Below are 15,560 nucleotides of genomic sequence, written 5' to 3'. Positions count from 1 at the left end.
AACCAATGATTTTAGTTGAAAAGCCTTCAGAAAGAAAAACAAAACACAACAATAATGCCTAATAGAATAAAGAATATTATCTTGTTCTTTCCCCGTGCTAAAGCTTTTAACTAGTATAATTCCAGTGACCTGTAAACCAGTGTGGATTTATAAGATTAACAAAGTCTTCTGCCTGAGTTGTTTTTCACGTGGTCGATTAGTGGTCGATTGAACAACCGCACTAAATCAACATTTGCACAAAATATATGATAAAATGGAATAAATAAAGAATTCAACCGTCCAAATTATTTTAAGCAGATTAGTTTCGAGACTAAATACATTGGAACAGATAACAAAATGCAACTCTTTTGTAGCACTTGGCAATTGTAAACCCATCAACAAATAATATAGTGGCGATTTAGAATTGTGTTCTTTGCTGATCGATCCACACTGGGCATCCTTTCAGGCTGTCATATTTTCTGAAGAACTTTACCGTTGCGCTGCAGAATTACAAACAAGAGCAAGTAGAAGATCTATGCAGGGATAAAGTAGATATGGACTAGTGAATTAATAGCGAAGCTTACTCTATTTTTCAAGAAGAGGAATAGAGGCAAAATTCATTCCAAAAAGTGTACCAGATAGAACAAATCATAATAGCTAAAGAAAAAAAGAGAAGAATGATTAGTGGGGTTTAGTCCAATCATTAATAACCACCACAATATAGTTTGACCACAAGGCAAATCTAGAAGAACAGATCGAAAAGGAAAATGTAAAGCCATTATGAAGAAGCATAGGTCTTCACCTGCTTCGTTTGCTCACCAGGCTAAAGACATGTTAGTTAAAAGAAAACAATACTTTCATCCTATTTCATGTCCACAATTGACACTATTTTATCAACAAGCCAATGCTAAATCTAAGGGTCTATTTACATGGAACAAGGGAAAGAAAATCTACAGAGGGTGATCAATGAATGCACAACATCTACTCTAATATGTTTACTTGATTGATGGAGGCTTATGCAGGAACGAAATGGCATAAAGAAGAATATAATGAATATAATCAAACGACATTAAGAAATTAGACAATTCCATATTGTAATGGTCTGTGCATACTTGGACAGAGGATAAATATATTATGAAGGAAAATAAGACTTACATTGTAACGGTTGAGGTTTTCACCAGTTGAGAAGGGTGTAACATTAAAGGAGTCACGTCTATCTCTATGGAGGGCATTTAGACACTTGCAAATGAAGAAAAGAAGCATAGCTCCCAGAAGAAGCATCATGATAATCTCCAAGATTATTATATATCTAAGCACTGCAAAATGTCAAGGAAACCTGTTAAAATAATAATACCAGATTATCCTCTATCTAGTGGCTGGTGCAGAGGTAACAAGTTACCTAAATTGAACTTTTGATGGCTATTGATGATCATTTCGGATTGGAAAGATGCAATATATATATATATATATATATATATATTAAAATGAAGACTTGTTTTTGGTAAGACACTAAAAAAAAGTACTCATAAAAATGATAGCAGAAAAGGTACCAAGAAATTCCAAACGATGTACCGGCCTTTTTATAAGACTCACGATAACCTCATTACAAAGTGGCATCGATGTCATCTCTGAACAATCAGGATAGCATCCATAATTTCCCAAATCATTCACCTTTAGAGTCAATACTGCATCATTTCCCCTATCCTGTTACAGAATATTGAAGTTAAATTTTTTAGATATACTAAATCACTGGATATAACTTACATAAGTGATCAGACGTAATGGCCTTTGTAGGCAAAATAAAATTCTGGGGTTCTGAACAAGCCTAAATGATAAAGTTTTATTCCACCAATTTCTTATAATAAGGACACTATAGTCAAACATGAGTTTAGAAGACTGTTGGGTTTAAGACAAACGTTTACATCATAAACAAAGAAACACAAATATTACCAATAATGTGTAATGTAAATTCCCATGGTATTCTTTTTCTTTTCTGCTTCTCTTTTAAGACAAGAGTACACTATATTATGCACTTACTTGATAGTGCAACTGTTGTATTGCACTGTTACAGTCACTAATTGTTCCACGGAATCTAAGTCCTTTTCCTTTAAGCACAAAATGGTTGGATATTGTCACAAAAGTCTGAAGAGGCTGCCATTGATTGCTACCTTGAATCTTCAGTTCGGATGAACTAATGAGATTTACTGGCAGAGTAGTTGACAAGGTCCCTTCATTTACTTCCATTGATATCATTACAATGAAAAGGGATTTGTTACCTGTCACATAAGCATAGTAACCAGTGTAGTAAGAATCTATAAGTTTTAATTCCCATGCTCTTGACAGCTAAAGGATTTGACTGCAATAACATCTCCAAGAGGCCCAAACATTATGGTGGATTTACCAAAATTGCACAATCTTGCTTAAAAAAAAAAAGTGAAAAAAGGGGGCACTCGGTGTCACGAAATATTTGCCCAGGAAAACAGAAATGCACAGTCTGCAATAAATTTGAAATGCAATTTCATTGGACCTTATATTTCCATGCAGGAATGTTAGTTACAAACCAACTAATGTTCTGCTGATGATTTGAAACTTCATTACTCTATCAAAGTATGTAACAGAGATTGTGCACATTCAGCTTGATAATTCTGAATACTTTCAAGACAAGGCAAAGTTTCAATATTTGTGCTGGGCCCTATCATTTCAAGACCTTAAAAGCCCCATTTGTGGCAAACCCAATCATTTTTAGTTTGTATGTATATCAGCATTGTAGTCCAAATTCCAGGAATAACAAGGGTAAAAACTAAAGTGTATCTCTACTAAAGCTCAGTTATCAATTTGTAAAGTTTGATAGAGCTTTCCATTTTGAAACTTCACAGTCATCATATTATTCTTCCCCTTAATAAGTACTGTTCATAATACCTTCAAATATAAAATTACCTGAAAAATTGAAAATGTCTGAATCAACAATAACTAACTCAAACACGTCTCTTTGTTTTTCAAAAAGATGATGCCCGTTGCTTGCTTCCTTGCTTTCCAAAATTATAAATTTAGGAGCATTGATAGAAGGAATGTCATTTATTGGTGCAACAAAAGCTGGAACACGAGCCTCTTGTACTCCATTATCATTCATGGCATTCAAAGTGATTATATCATTCCCATAGAAGTTCTCGTTACTGCATGATATTAGAACCATTCACATAAAAGAAGGTTATGTAAACCATAAGTGAGAAATTAGCTTATGTACTAGGAAAATAGTCAATCTATAAAGCTCAATCTCATATATTTAGTTACTTATGCCATATTTGAGGTGACCACTTGTCCAAAAGATTAATCTATCAGGAAAGAGATCACCCTATGCTTATACATTGTTAATAGCTTAAGCTACAATAGGATTTATTCCTTGCAACCATAAGAAATTTAACATGAGAGGGTTAGGGTGTGAAGATCACACCTGGCACAATGTTGGGGGCTTCAACTAGAAGGGGCCTATTCCCACTGTTATGAAGACTTGCTCACTCTTGCCCCTCCTTGAGATTTTCACTCTCAAAATCCACATGCCTCTTCGTCAACTCTAGGATGCTGATGATGGTTCCAGGCCTTTACCTCATCCTACCTCAAATACGAGTATTATTAGGTTGATCCTTCTACTGCCAAGAATAGGTTGTGTCCCTCCACAATCTTTGAAGTTCATCAGCTTCCTATGTAGTAAATGCTGCAATTGTTTTGGGAGGGACCGTCAAGATGTTGCTCACAAGTTGGAGTTGTTGGCGATGTAGACAACATAGACATTGCGATATTATCAATGCCACACCAACCACATACCCATGAAGAACCTTAAAACCCTTTGTAACCATCAGACGTGGCCCTTGGAGATTGCATCACCTTCTTCGGTTCATTTTCTTACCCCCTTTCATGAGGATGCAATCAACTTTATCCTCCACAACATTTCATTAGAGTGGGAATGGAACCCTCTTTATTGTGGCAGAGATAAATAATTCTTGAAATTCTCACAAAGGAAATGTCTGCCTAGGTCACTATCCATCGGGGAATGCGTGCCAATAACTCCTAATCCATTGTCAGCATTAACCACCTGCAAAGGAAGACAATCTAGATTGCTTGACATGGGTGATGAATATCTGCAATGGAAACTTGCCATTCTTGGCTTGGAATTTTTATATAATGGAAACCAGTGTCTCTTCGTTTAGTCACATTAACGATATTGATGAGGACTGCCAGTTGGGGATCCATTGTGAAGATTATCGACTTCGACTTTGAGTAAAATGTGGGTGAGAGAATAGCCCTAATGTAGTTTACATCTATATGGTTGAACCAATATGCCACATCCATATTATGGTAATTTTGGTTCAGAAGGTATGGGCTTCAACCTCATTGTTCTCCTAGATGAATCTCCTTAGAGAGTCGAACCAATAACTTCACATGCTAGACATGAGAATTTGATCAACATGGAGCTGACAATGTCATTCGGTCGATACACCATTTTTTGTCTAGACCCCTCTCTTGACATGTCAACTCAATCTCCCCCCCCCCCCCCCAAATAATACTCCTCACTGAGGTGTTGAATGTCTATAATATGACAGAATCAAATTTTGGGAGGGTTTTGGACTTTGCTTTGCTTCTAAAAGCTCTAGAATGGACATTGTTCCAAAGTGAGCATAAGTTGGCTTTTGGTCCTCATTGATTAGTCTGCAGCCTTACCATTGACCTTCTTTCCATGATTAGCATGTTATAAAACATCCCCTTTTGGCTTTTGATTAGGAATGGATCATGCCTTTCCCCTTGATTCTGCTCTGCTAGATGATATGCTTTTCTGTTCAGTCAAGAGGGGACACATAACTTCATCCTACATTCATGGTAGCGGCAAGTTCTATTCTGCTTCAAAATATTAAAGATATTGGTAGTGTTCTCTTGTCTTGGGGTATAGTAGTGCGACATGGTTTTGAGTCATGGTTTGAACCTGGACATATGTTCAACTTATTCTGAGCCCAATGTTTAGCCCCCTTTCATCACGATGTTAAAGAGACTCTTGGGTTCTGCTGCTTTATAGGCAAAATCCTTCTACCTTCTATGTACGTACTATGTTATAATTACAGTAATTCATTCAGTAGGTTGACCTCATCTAGCTGAAGCAAGTCTAATGACTTTTATCACGATTTGCTTAGATACGAGGACTAATCTGTTCACTTTATTAGACTTAGCTATTGAATTAAAATGCTTAAAGTTAAGTTAATAGTAGACCATTTCTGTAAGTTTATTAATTCATTTATTAGATTATAACTCCACATGCGAGCTTGCATTGGGTATCTTAGTCTCCCCTCTTTTGGATTGTTGTCCTCGTCGAGACCCAGTCTTAACTCATAGTCCATAATTACCCTTAATTATAGGTCAATTGGTGGTTTTTCAAACAATGTACTAAGCCTATGATTAGATCGATTTTGATGTCAACTTTCACGACTCATCCAAATGAGATACCCAACCTAATAACTGTTGGATCTTTATCCACAATATGTCGGAGGGACAGGACAGTACTTACTTATCTGTCAAGATGGCTTGAGCTGATGATCTCAAGTTGTCGGTCTGGCTGAGTAGGTCGATCGCCAATGTTTTCTGGAGCTACCCAAGTCCGTGTCGGAGAGGGAATTTGCCAAGATGCCGATTCACTAAGTTGTCGAGTTGGCGAGTGCTCTGAGTGCTGAATCAAGAAAGTTGATATTGAAGGCTCGAGATGAACGCCCAACAAACTCGAAGCCTGAGTCCGAGGTGCATGAGGGGCATCGCCTGAGGAACAAAGACATCAAGTCCTGCAGCGAGGCAGTCTCCTTAAAACATATTCGTCTCTCGGTGCTAAGAGGTCACGCTTGGACGTCTATTTCCTAGGATAAAACGGCAAGACCACAACACAACCTATCACAGGTTGACGTGGCGAACTGAGCATATACCTAAATGCTATCACGAATGTATGCTGAGCGAAGAATTGCATGACAGAACGAAAGGAGGAAGAAAACGAGAGAATCTCTCTTTTCCTTTTTCTTTTTCCTTGCTCTCTGTGTCTGCTCTTGCTTTCTTCTCACGAAGAATAGCTAATTTGGCGCACACAGAATTAGAATTGCTTCTAGTTCTTTTTCTTTACTCAAGGCATCCCTTCTTATAAGGAGTGTTCTTAACTTTCGGCAATGACATGTGGCCAGCTACGTGTTTGAGAGCATGTAAAAATAACATGCAAAGCAACAACAAGCCACACGCATGCATTGACACGAGCTTGAGCATGTATTGTGGCATGCATGCTTTGCATGGCCAACACATTGCATTCAAGCCAGGTGGCATGCTCCTGCTGAGCCACACGGACTGAGCACGTAAAAGAGATTAGTAGCAAAGTTTGACTGATTCACATGGATACATTGTATCCCGACCGCGGTCCGTTACATGCAATAGTATTCACACAAGAACTCTTGGGTTGGTGTAATCCAAACCCTGGATTCACACCCCCTCTTCACAATCGATCAGTCGTAATGTCACTTAACCAATGTGGGACTAATAACCCATAAGTTGTGTTTCCATTCACATTTCATATTTTTCCAACAATCGCCCACATGAGAAACAAGGTATGTGATAGCCTTCGGCAGTTGAGTCATGTATAGGATAGGTAGGTGTTACCCTTTGAACCTTCCCTTGTGAAAATTTGTTGGTTGCTGGCTAATCGGTAGATGTGATGTCTTTGAACTGTTCTGCCGTTTGTGTAAGCATGGATAGATCTCAACCAAAACTCTCCCTGATATAGCTCAGGTCTCATGAGCGTATTCGTTCTTAGCCATGAACACGCCTGGTTCTGTGAGAAGCGCTAATAATTGTTCCTCCAATTTTTTTTGAAGCGGCCCTACTTCTTTCTCACATAGGTGATCTCTCGAGAGTATTTTTCTATTACTCCACTGCGATCATTAAAAGCAAAAATGTTTACCCTTCATTTGATCGTTGATTCATCGGGTCATGCCCCCACAGTGATTGCAGTTAGGTTGTCCCTTTGAACCTAATTCTTGAGATCTCTAGTCAGCATAGGTTGGGTTTCCTTTGCACCTACAGTTGGCATCGACACTTACATCAAGCTCATTCCTCGCGATGAACTAACAATTAACTCTCTGTTTAACCATTTGGTTAGCAGATCTGCTATGTTATCCTTTGACTGTATATAGTCAATAGTGATAACTCCCGTTGAGATTAGTTGCCTAATGGTATTGTGTCTATGACGTATATATCGAGATTTACCATTATACAGATGACTCTGGCCCGACCAATTGCAGATTGACTATCGTAATGTATACAAATTGCCGGTACAGGTTTCGACCATCCAGGAATATCTTCTAAGAATTGTTGTAACCATTCAACCTCTTCATCACATTTGTCAAGAGCTACAAACTCAGATTCCATTATGGATCTAGCTATTATGGTTTGCTTAGAAGATTTCCATAAAATGACTACACTTCCCAAAGTAAATACATATCCACTTGTGGACTTAAAGTCTTTCATGCCCGATATCCAATTTGTTTCTCTGTATCCTTTGATCACAGCAGGATATCTCATGTAGTGCAGTCCATAATTAAGAGTATACAGCAAGTACCTAAGTACTTGTTATCCCTTTCCAGTGCTCAACATCGGGATTACTCGTGTATCTACTGAGTTTGCTTACTATATAGGCTAAGTCTAGTCGTGTACAACTCACTAAATACATCATACTTCCAATCACCCTGGAGTACTCTATCTGAGAGATACTTGTAGCTTAAGTTTTCAATAGATGTTGACTCATATCTAGCGGAGTCCATGCCAACGCAGTATCACTTTTGTAGAATTTTTCAAAAATCTTGTCCACATAATGAGACTAACTGAGAACAAGTTCTGCTGCTATTCTAAGAATTTTAATTCCTAGAATTACATCAGCTGGGCTCATGTCTTTCATATCAAATCTTGAGTTTAACATAGTTTGTGGATTTGATTATCTTATCATTATTCCCAATGATAAGGATGTCATCTTTATATAAACATAACATGACATAGTCATTTCATGTAGTTTTCATGTAGATGCATTTATCACATTTATTGATCTGAAATCCATTTTCCTTCATGACATTATCAAACTTTTCATGTCATTGTTTCGGAGCTTGTTTCAAGCCATATAACGACTTGACTAATCTACAAACTTTATTTTTCTGCCCTAGCACATAAAACCCTTTAGGTTGCTCCATGTTCATTTCCTCTTCTAAACCACAATTTAGAAAAGCAGTCATTACGTCCATTTGATGGATCTCCAAATTCCATAGAGTAGCGATAGCCAACAATACTCTGATGGATGTTATTCTTGATACCAGAGAATACGTATCAAAGTAATCAAGACCTTCTTGTTGTCGATAACCTTTAATTACCAATATAGCCTTGTACTTATCAATCATGTCATCTGATTTCCTTTTCTTTTTTAAAATCCACTTGCAACCGAGTGGTTTATTTCCCGGAAGAAGAACCACAAGTTCCCAGGTGTAGTTTTGTAAGATAGAATCAATTTCAGAAGCAATTGCCTCTTTCTATTGAGGTCTCGTAGAATAACTTACTGCTTTTGAATAACTGTGGGGATCACTTTCTAACATGAAAGTGATAAAATCCATTCCGAAGGATTTTTCCACACGAGATCTTTTGCTTTGTCTGAGCTCAACCTCAATAGGTTCATTAGCTTCTTCTTTTCTTTGTGTTTCATATGTCCATTTTAAGGAGCTAGCTTCCTCTTGGGTCTTGTACAAAAACACATGTTTAAAGAACGAGGCATTTCTTGATTCAATAATCGAGTTCTTGTGTATCTCCGATATTTGAGATTCAAATACAAGGAACCTATAAGCATTGTTGTTATGTGCATAGCTAAGAAATATGCAATCAATAGTCTTTGACTCTATCTTAATCCTTTTCGGATCAGGAACCAACACTTTGGCAAGACACTCCCATAATTTCAAGTATTTGTAGGATGATTGTCTTCTAGTCCACAACTCATACGAGTTTTTTTTTCCTATTTTCTTTCGGGGTACCTTATTTAAAAGGTAATTAACTGTTGGTACAGCTTCCTCCACATTTGCTCTGGTAGTCCAGAACTTAATAAAAGAGCATTTATCATCTCTTTTAGAGTACGATTCTTTCGCTCAGCAACACCATTTTGTTGAGGAGGATAGGGAGTTGTTTCGTGTCTGACTTGTGTTCAGCACAAAACTTAGCGAACAGTAATACATATTCATCGCCTCGATCACTTCGAACTACCTTAATTTTCCTATTAAGTTGATTTTCAACCTCACTATTGTAGAAAATAAATTTCTCTATAGCTTCATCCTTACTTTGAAGAAGATACATATAGTCGTATTTTGTGTGATCATCTACAAAAGTGATGAAGTATTAATCCCACCACATGTCGGTGTTCCTTTAATATCGCACACATCGGTGTGAATTAGGCTGAGTGGTTCATTGCTTCTTTCAACGTGTTGAAAGGATGACTTTGCCATATTTGCTTCAACACACGTCTTACACTTGTATTCTGAGTCAAGGTGAAAAGTAGGTATGTTGTGCATGTTACTTAATCTACGTAAAACATCGTAGTTCACATGTCCAAGTCTACCATGCCATAAACTGGAAGACTCAAGCATATACACAGAAGAGTTTTTGGTTTTATTTATCTTAGGCCGAATGACTATTATATTGAGCTTAAAGAGTCTATCATTTACATAGCCTCTTCCTATAAACATTCCATGTTTGGACAGCACAACCCAATTTGACTCAAACACAATCCATAACCCATGCTCAAAAAGAAGCAATCCGGATACCAGATTCTTTCAAATCTCTGGTACATATAACACCTTGTTCAATGTTAGCTCCTTGCCAGAGGTCATCTTCAGCACCAATTTCCTATGGCCCTGAATGTCCGAGGTTGCTGAATTGCCCATGAACAACATCTTTGACTTCTTCAAAGTTGTGGAGTAGCTCCTTGTTGCAACAAACATGTCTGGTGGTACAGGTATCGATCCACCATTGTCATGGGTTGGACCCTATCAAGTTCACTTCAAAGATCATGGCAAAGAGGTATATGTCTGGTTCCTCATTCAAGTTGGTCTCCCTCTTCTTCTTTGGTTTTTTATACTCCGAAGCTGTGACCAACTCGATTACAGTTATAACATTGTCCAGAGAATTTTTTCTTGAAGTTGTCTCCTCTGGGTGTCATCTTGGAAGATTTGGTATTCTTCCGTTTCGAGTTTTGACCGTGTTCGACCACGTTGGTTTTTATTGGAGCCTGAGAGAATAGTTTCCTATCTGAACTCTTGTTGTCTTCCTCAATTCAAATTCTTACAAGTTCTTCTATATTCATCTCTTTCCGCTTATGCTTCAAGTAATTCTTAAAATTCTTCCGGCCAGAAGGCAATTTCTCAATGATTGCTGCCACCTGAAAGGTTTCACTTGGCATCATGCCTTTTGAGTGGATCTCTTACCAAATCACCTGAAGCTCCTGAACTTAGCTAATCACCGACTTGGAGTCAATCATTTTATAGTGTAGAAGCGGCCAACAATAAATTTTGGCCCCAACATCCTCCAATTTGTATGTCTTATCTAGGGACTCTCACAGCTCCTTCACCATTTTTTTTCTCACAGTACACAATATACAGCAAGTTGGCAAGACTGTTGAGAATGTAGTTTCGACATAAGAACTCAGACTCGTTCCATTTGTTGAATGCAGTGATGTTTTTCACATCATTTACACGTTCCTCAGTCAAGATCCGTGCTAGGTTCAACGTGATCAGGTAGAAGAGCATCTTGTTGTCACCGCTTAAGTTCAACTTGGTAAACTTCTCTGGATTTTCCTTATATGTAATTGAAACATTTCCAATTGGGGCTGAGGAGGTCGGCACATGTTGACCTTGTTACATCTCAACATCTTATGCGACCATCTCAACAGGACAAGCCTGTTTTAAGATTGTTGGATCTTTATCCACAATCTGCCGGAGGGACAGGACAATACTTATCTGTCAAGATGGCTACAACTGATAATCTCAAACTGTCGATCTGGCTAAGTAGGTTGATCGCCAATGTCGTCCGGAGCTACCCAAGTCCGTGTCGGAGAGGGAATTTGTCAAGATACGATTCACCAAGTTGTCGAGTCAGCGAATGCTCCGAGTGTTGAATCAAGGAAGTTGATGTTGAAGGCTTGAGACGAACACCGAACAAACTCAGAGCCTGAGTCTGAGGTGCATGAGGGGCGTCACTCGAGGAACAAAGAAGCTGTGTCTTGCAGCGAGGCAATCTCCTTAAAACAGATTCATCGCCTCCGGCGGTGCTAAGAGGTAACGCTTGGACGTCTGTTTCCATGATAAAATAGCGAGACCACGACACAACCTGACATAGGTTGATGTAGCGAACTGAGCATATACCTATATGCTATCACGAATGTCTGTCGAGTGAAGAATTGCACAGCAGAATGAAAGGAGGAAGAAACGAGGGAATCTATCTCTTTTCCTATTCTTTTTCCTTGCTCTCTGTGTCTGCTCTTGCTTTCTTCTCACGAAGAATAGCTAATTTGGCGCACACAGAATCAAAATTGCTTCTAGTTCTTTTTCTTTGCTCAAGACATCCCTTCTTATAAGGACTATTCTTAACTTAAGGCAATGACATGTGGCCAGCTACATGTTTGAGAGCATGTAAAGATAACATGCAAAGCAACAACAAGCCACATGCATGCATTGTGGCATGCATGCTTTGCATGGCCAAGACATGGCATTCAAGCTAGGTGGCATGCTCCTGCTAGCCACCCGGACTGAGCACGTAAAAGAGATTAGTGGCAAAGTCTGACTGATTCACTTGGATACATTGTATCTCTACCGCGGTCCGTTAAGTGCAGTAGTATTCACACAAGAACTCTTGGGTTGATGTAATCCGGGCCTTGAATTCACACCCCCTCTGCACAATCGATCAGTTGTAATGTCACTCAACCAATGTGGGACTAATAATCTATAAGTCGTGTTTCCATTCACATTTCACATTTTTCCAACAATAACTTCATTAAACCCAATCCAACGTGCTAAAACCTCAATTAATAGTAGCTCAACGATATAAAATTATGATTCCCTTTAGCCTATAATTCTACATATATGGTTATTGTATTTTTTTTATCAATCAATTCATGAGATGCCAATTTTTCAACAAATCACTCAGGCGTGTTAATATTTTATTCAAGGCATATTTTATATGGTTAAAATAACTTATGGAAGAAATGTAATATGCTAATTTCATGATGTGAAAATGGATCCTTGCAACTCAAACTTTTCTTAATAAAAAGTTAGGTATACGTGAGCCTAGTGCCCAACTCCTAATGACTCTTTGCCATATCTTCGTACTTGTTAATCAGCCATTAAAGGGTGCAAATTTTGACTATTTTTTATTTTTGAGGGTTTGCAATTACATGTGGTACTGAAAAGAGCAACATAGGAACACGATTATATTGCTTCTATTCCATGTATAGGTCTACAAAATACATTCTAATAAAAATGGAAGCAAGTTAATATTTACCAAAGCCATGCTACAAGTATACTCATTATTCAGCTAAAATTCCTGTCTAAATACAACGGAGACCCATATCCACATGTGATAAAATCTAGTGTTAAGTTGTACAATAGGTAATAAGTTCTACAACACATAAAAGGAACTTAAAGTTGTATTCGGACATCAAGGTTTCTAATGGACAAAAGAGCAATTGTCCACATGGAATCAGGAAATAATAGCATCTATTATGCAGTATGAATGCATGGCAATTGTATCATAATGACAAAAATTAAGTTCCAAGGATCAGCATATTACCCAAGATATTGAAGATACTTCAAGGCAGAATTAATTGGTTCTACATAGCCAGAAATTACTAACTCCTTCCGTGCTACATCTCCCCTGCTTACTGAAAAAAAGTTCCCTTGCTTTTGGTGAATCTGCATTTGGATCGGAGAAAAAAAGACATTCCCTGATTTTGCTCTTATTGCAAGAGAGATATTTTGCTTATCATCCGAGTATATCATTTCGAATCCAGGAAAACCACTGTCAAGCATCATAGTTTGTGTGCATTCTCAAATTAAAAAAGGATTGAGAGAGTTTGAAGCCAATCTTATTTCAGATAATGGACACTTAATTCTTCAATTATATAATTTCAGAAAGGAGACTGACCCAAATTGAGGGCTAATTATGTCTTCAATTACATGCAATTTCTCAGGTAAAGAAATAAACTGAGGTGGCTTGCAGAGGACAAATATGAAGACCATGGCAGTAGCAATATTCTTGTTGATATCACAGAATGTATAAGAAAAAAAATCTTCACCAAAGAATCCCTGGTAAGGAGTGTACCGAAACAGTTGCCCATATTGCACCAGTGATCCATGAATTGGCTTTCAAGGGCAATATCAAAAATATGATTTCAATATTAATGTCACATGAATGAATCATATATATAAAATGCTATATTTGCAATTATGCAGCTAGCAAAGTGGAAGTCGAAAGAATGGAGGTAATCTTCTCTAAGTAATTGGATTTAAAGAAACAAAAATGTCACATATGATATAGGTGATATCGGGCTTGGCCATACAATTATGAAGAAAACCTACTGTAGCATGCATGAATATCTGGCATGGGATTTGATTCAACTGCCTTCACCTCTTCATAGTACATACCATTAACATCCAACTGACAATCATATCTGACAAATAACTAGACGAACATAAAAAAGCATTGAATGCAAACTCTACCATCCTAGGTCAATGCAACAAAAGTTGGCTGGTGCAATACAAGGCATCATACTTCTAAAGATCCATCTTCCAAAGGCTATCTCAAATAGCTGGAATCCTCATTTGCTAATACCTCTTTCTCTCTAAACCCCACTTTTAAGTTGTGAAGCAGTGAAAAGAAGTTGTAATTCAAGAAAAAAAGAAAACAATCAATACTAATCAATTGGATCAGGTTCATAGTACCAACGAAAAACATCATGATGATGCCAAAAATGGTATTCTTTGATAAATGTTCTTCCACATCAACTTATTGTCAAACATTGGTTCAAAACTTCTTTCTTATTATTGTTCTGGCGTATTTGGCCTATAACAAATATAAATGTAGTGCATAACTAGTACAGAGGTGGAGATTGGAGACAGTCTTTGGCACATGAGTTTATCATTGAATTTCAATATAAAGTTGAAAAAAGAATTATATTTGTTTTGTTATTTGGGGTTGATCCTCTCATTAACTCTTTAACATAGAGAATCGAGTAGTCAGCTCAAACGCTAGAATGACAACATCCTGCATTAGTTAAGAATATAAATGTACGAGTGGGGTCCAGTCCTAAGGGCTTACAATTTTGGAATAAGTGGTAACTCAAATTTAACTGGCATGAGGGCAGTAGATTCTGTTAGAGCAATCTAGGTGCCCTAGATTTTGATGTTTGAGCAAAGGTTTAAGTTAGGTTTATTATTGTATTTGATATGCATTGTGAGTGTGCAGGATACAAGTACAACAAGGAAAGTTCAAGTGTGACCTTGGCAAAGGAGAAAAATCCAAGAAGAGTCTTGGCGGTGTAAGTCCAAGTATGTGGTCTTGGCAACGTAAGTCCAAGTGTGACTTGGCAATGATTGAAGTTCGGGAGGTGAGGAGCATCTTGGCAAAGGAAGACCTGACAACAAGGACAAGGCCGAAGGAAGCTTCAGAAGGCAAGGCGTGAAGGATGGGAAGGCATCCGAGGGACGCGAGGCTGATGGAGAAGGTTAGGTCTAGGTTGGTCTGGCGAGGACGAGTGCTGAGTGAATGTACTTGGGGGTCAAATCCTAGGGTTAGAGTTGGACTAGTTGAGTGGGGCAGAGCACAAAATATTTTTGTGCCCGATGGTTACGAAAACAATCGTTTGGTTATGTAGCAGTCAACTATTACGGTAGCAATCAGTTGACTGTTATTGTAGTAGTTGACTGATATACTGTAACAGTCGACTAATATATTGTAGCAGTCGACTGGTATTGAGTCATTAGCCTGTAACGATCAAATTCCACTTAGGACCAGTCGATTGGTGTCTTTACTAATCAACTGGTGGCGGAAAAATAGCTTGGTGTTTTCCTCCGAGCTCTATTTGATAGAGCTCGGGTTGCTTGTGCATGGTTGACAAAACTAGTGGTGGTTAACCCTAATTAGAGTCTCCAAGTGCTCAAGTGATCTAGTGTGGTCTTGTGCGAGTTGTGGTGAGGTTTCTCCACCCACAAGGAGCTAAGTGAGCTAGCCGGAGTTTGCTAGGGATTGATCCACCAACGGATTGAGGTTTTGTCCACCTTACGGACACACAGTGGAGTAGGAGTCTTAATCTCTGAACCACATTAAAGAGCGTGTATTGGTTTGCTTTCTTGTTTATTGTTTTCTAGAGTTAGCTTTCCTTTTGTTTGTTAGTATTTTTGTTTCCGCTGCAACTAGCAATTGTAGGAAGCTATTCACCTCCTCTATTGGGCGTCAAGGCCCCAACAATTGGTATCAGAGCTTAGTCGCTTTTT

The 15,560-nt window shown here is 38.2% G+C and overlaps 1 protein-coding gene across 4 annotated transcripts in view; it reads right to left on the bottom strand.

Annotated features, from left to right (window-relative positions):
• Positions 1-281: 281 nt before the first annotated feature.
• The window catches only part of LOC121971586 (protein GAMETE EXPRESSED 2-like), a 33,332-nt gene continuing 18,053 nt past the window's right edge, over positions 282-15,560 (bottom strand). For 2 of the 4 annotated variants that reach the window (XM_042522910.1, XM_042522913.1), the window contains 6 exons: positions 13,213-13,430; positions 12,859-13,086; positions 2,917-3,152; positions 2,017-2,255; positions 1,530-1,683; positions 282-1,295 (listed from right to left, as the gene is read on the bottom strand). In XM_042522910.1, the coding sequence (XP_042378844.1) occupies positions 1,057-1,295; positions 1,530-1,683; positions 2,017-2,255; positions 2,917-3,152; positions 12,859-13,086; positions 13,213-13,430 (1,314 nt within the window). In that variant the 3' untranslated portion in view covers positions 282-1,056. The remainder of the gene's footprint in view (positions 1,296-1,529; positions 1,684-2,016; positions 2,256-2,916; positions 3,153-12,858; positions 13,087-13,212; positions 13,431-15,560) is intronic. The other 2 variants (XM_042522912.1, XM_042522911.1) reach the window with 2 other exon arrangements.

This window comes from Zingiber officinale, chromosome 4A, assembly GCF_018446385.1.
Source record: "Zingiber officinale cultivar Zhangliang chromosome 4A, Zo_v1.1, whole genome shotgun sequence".
Lineage (NCBI taxonomy): Eukaryota > Viridiplantae > Streptophyta > Magnoliopsida > Zingiberales > Zingiberaceae > Zingiber > Zingiber officinale.
Note: the sequence above shows the minus strand (reverse complement) of the source record. Positions and strands in the feature narration are given on the sequence as shown.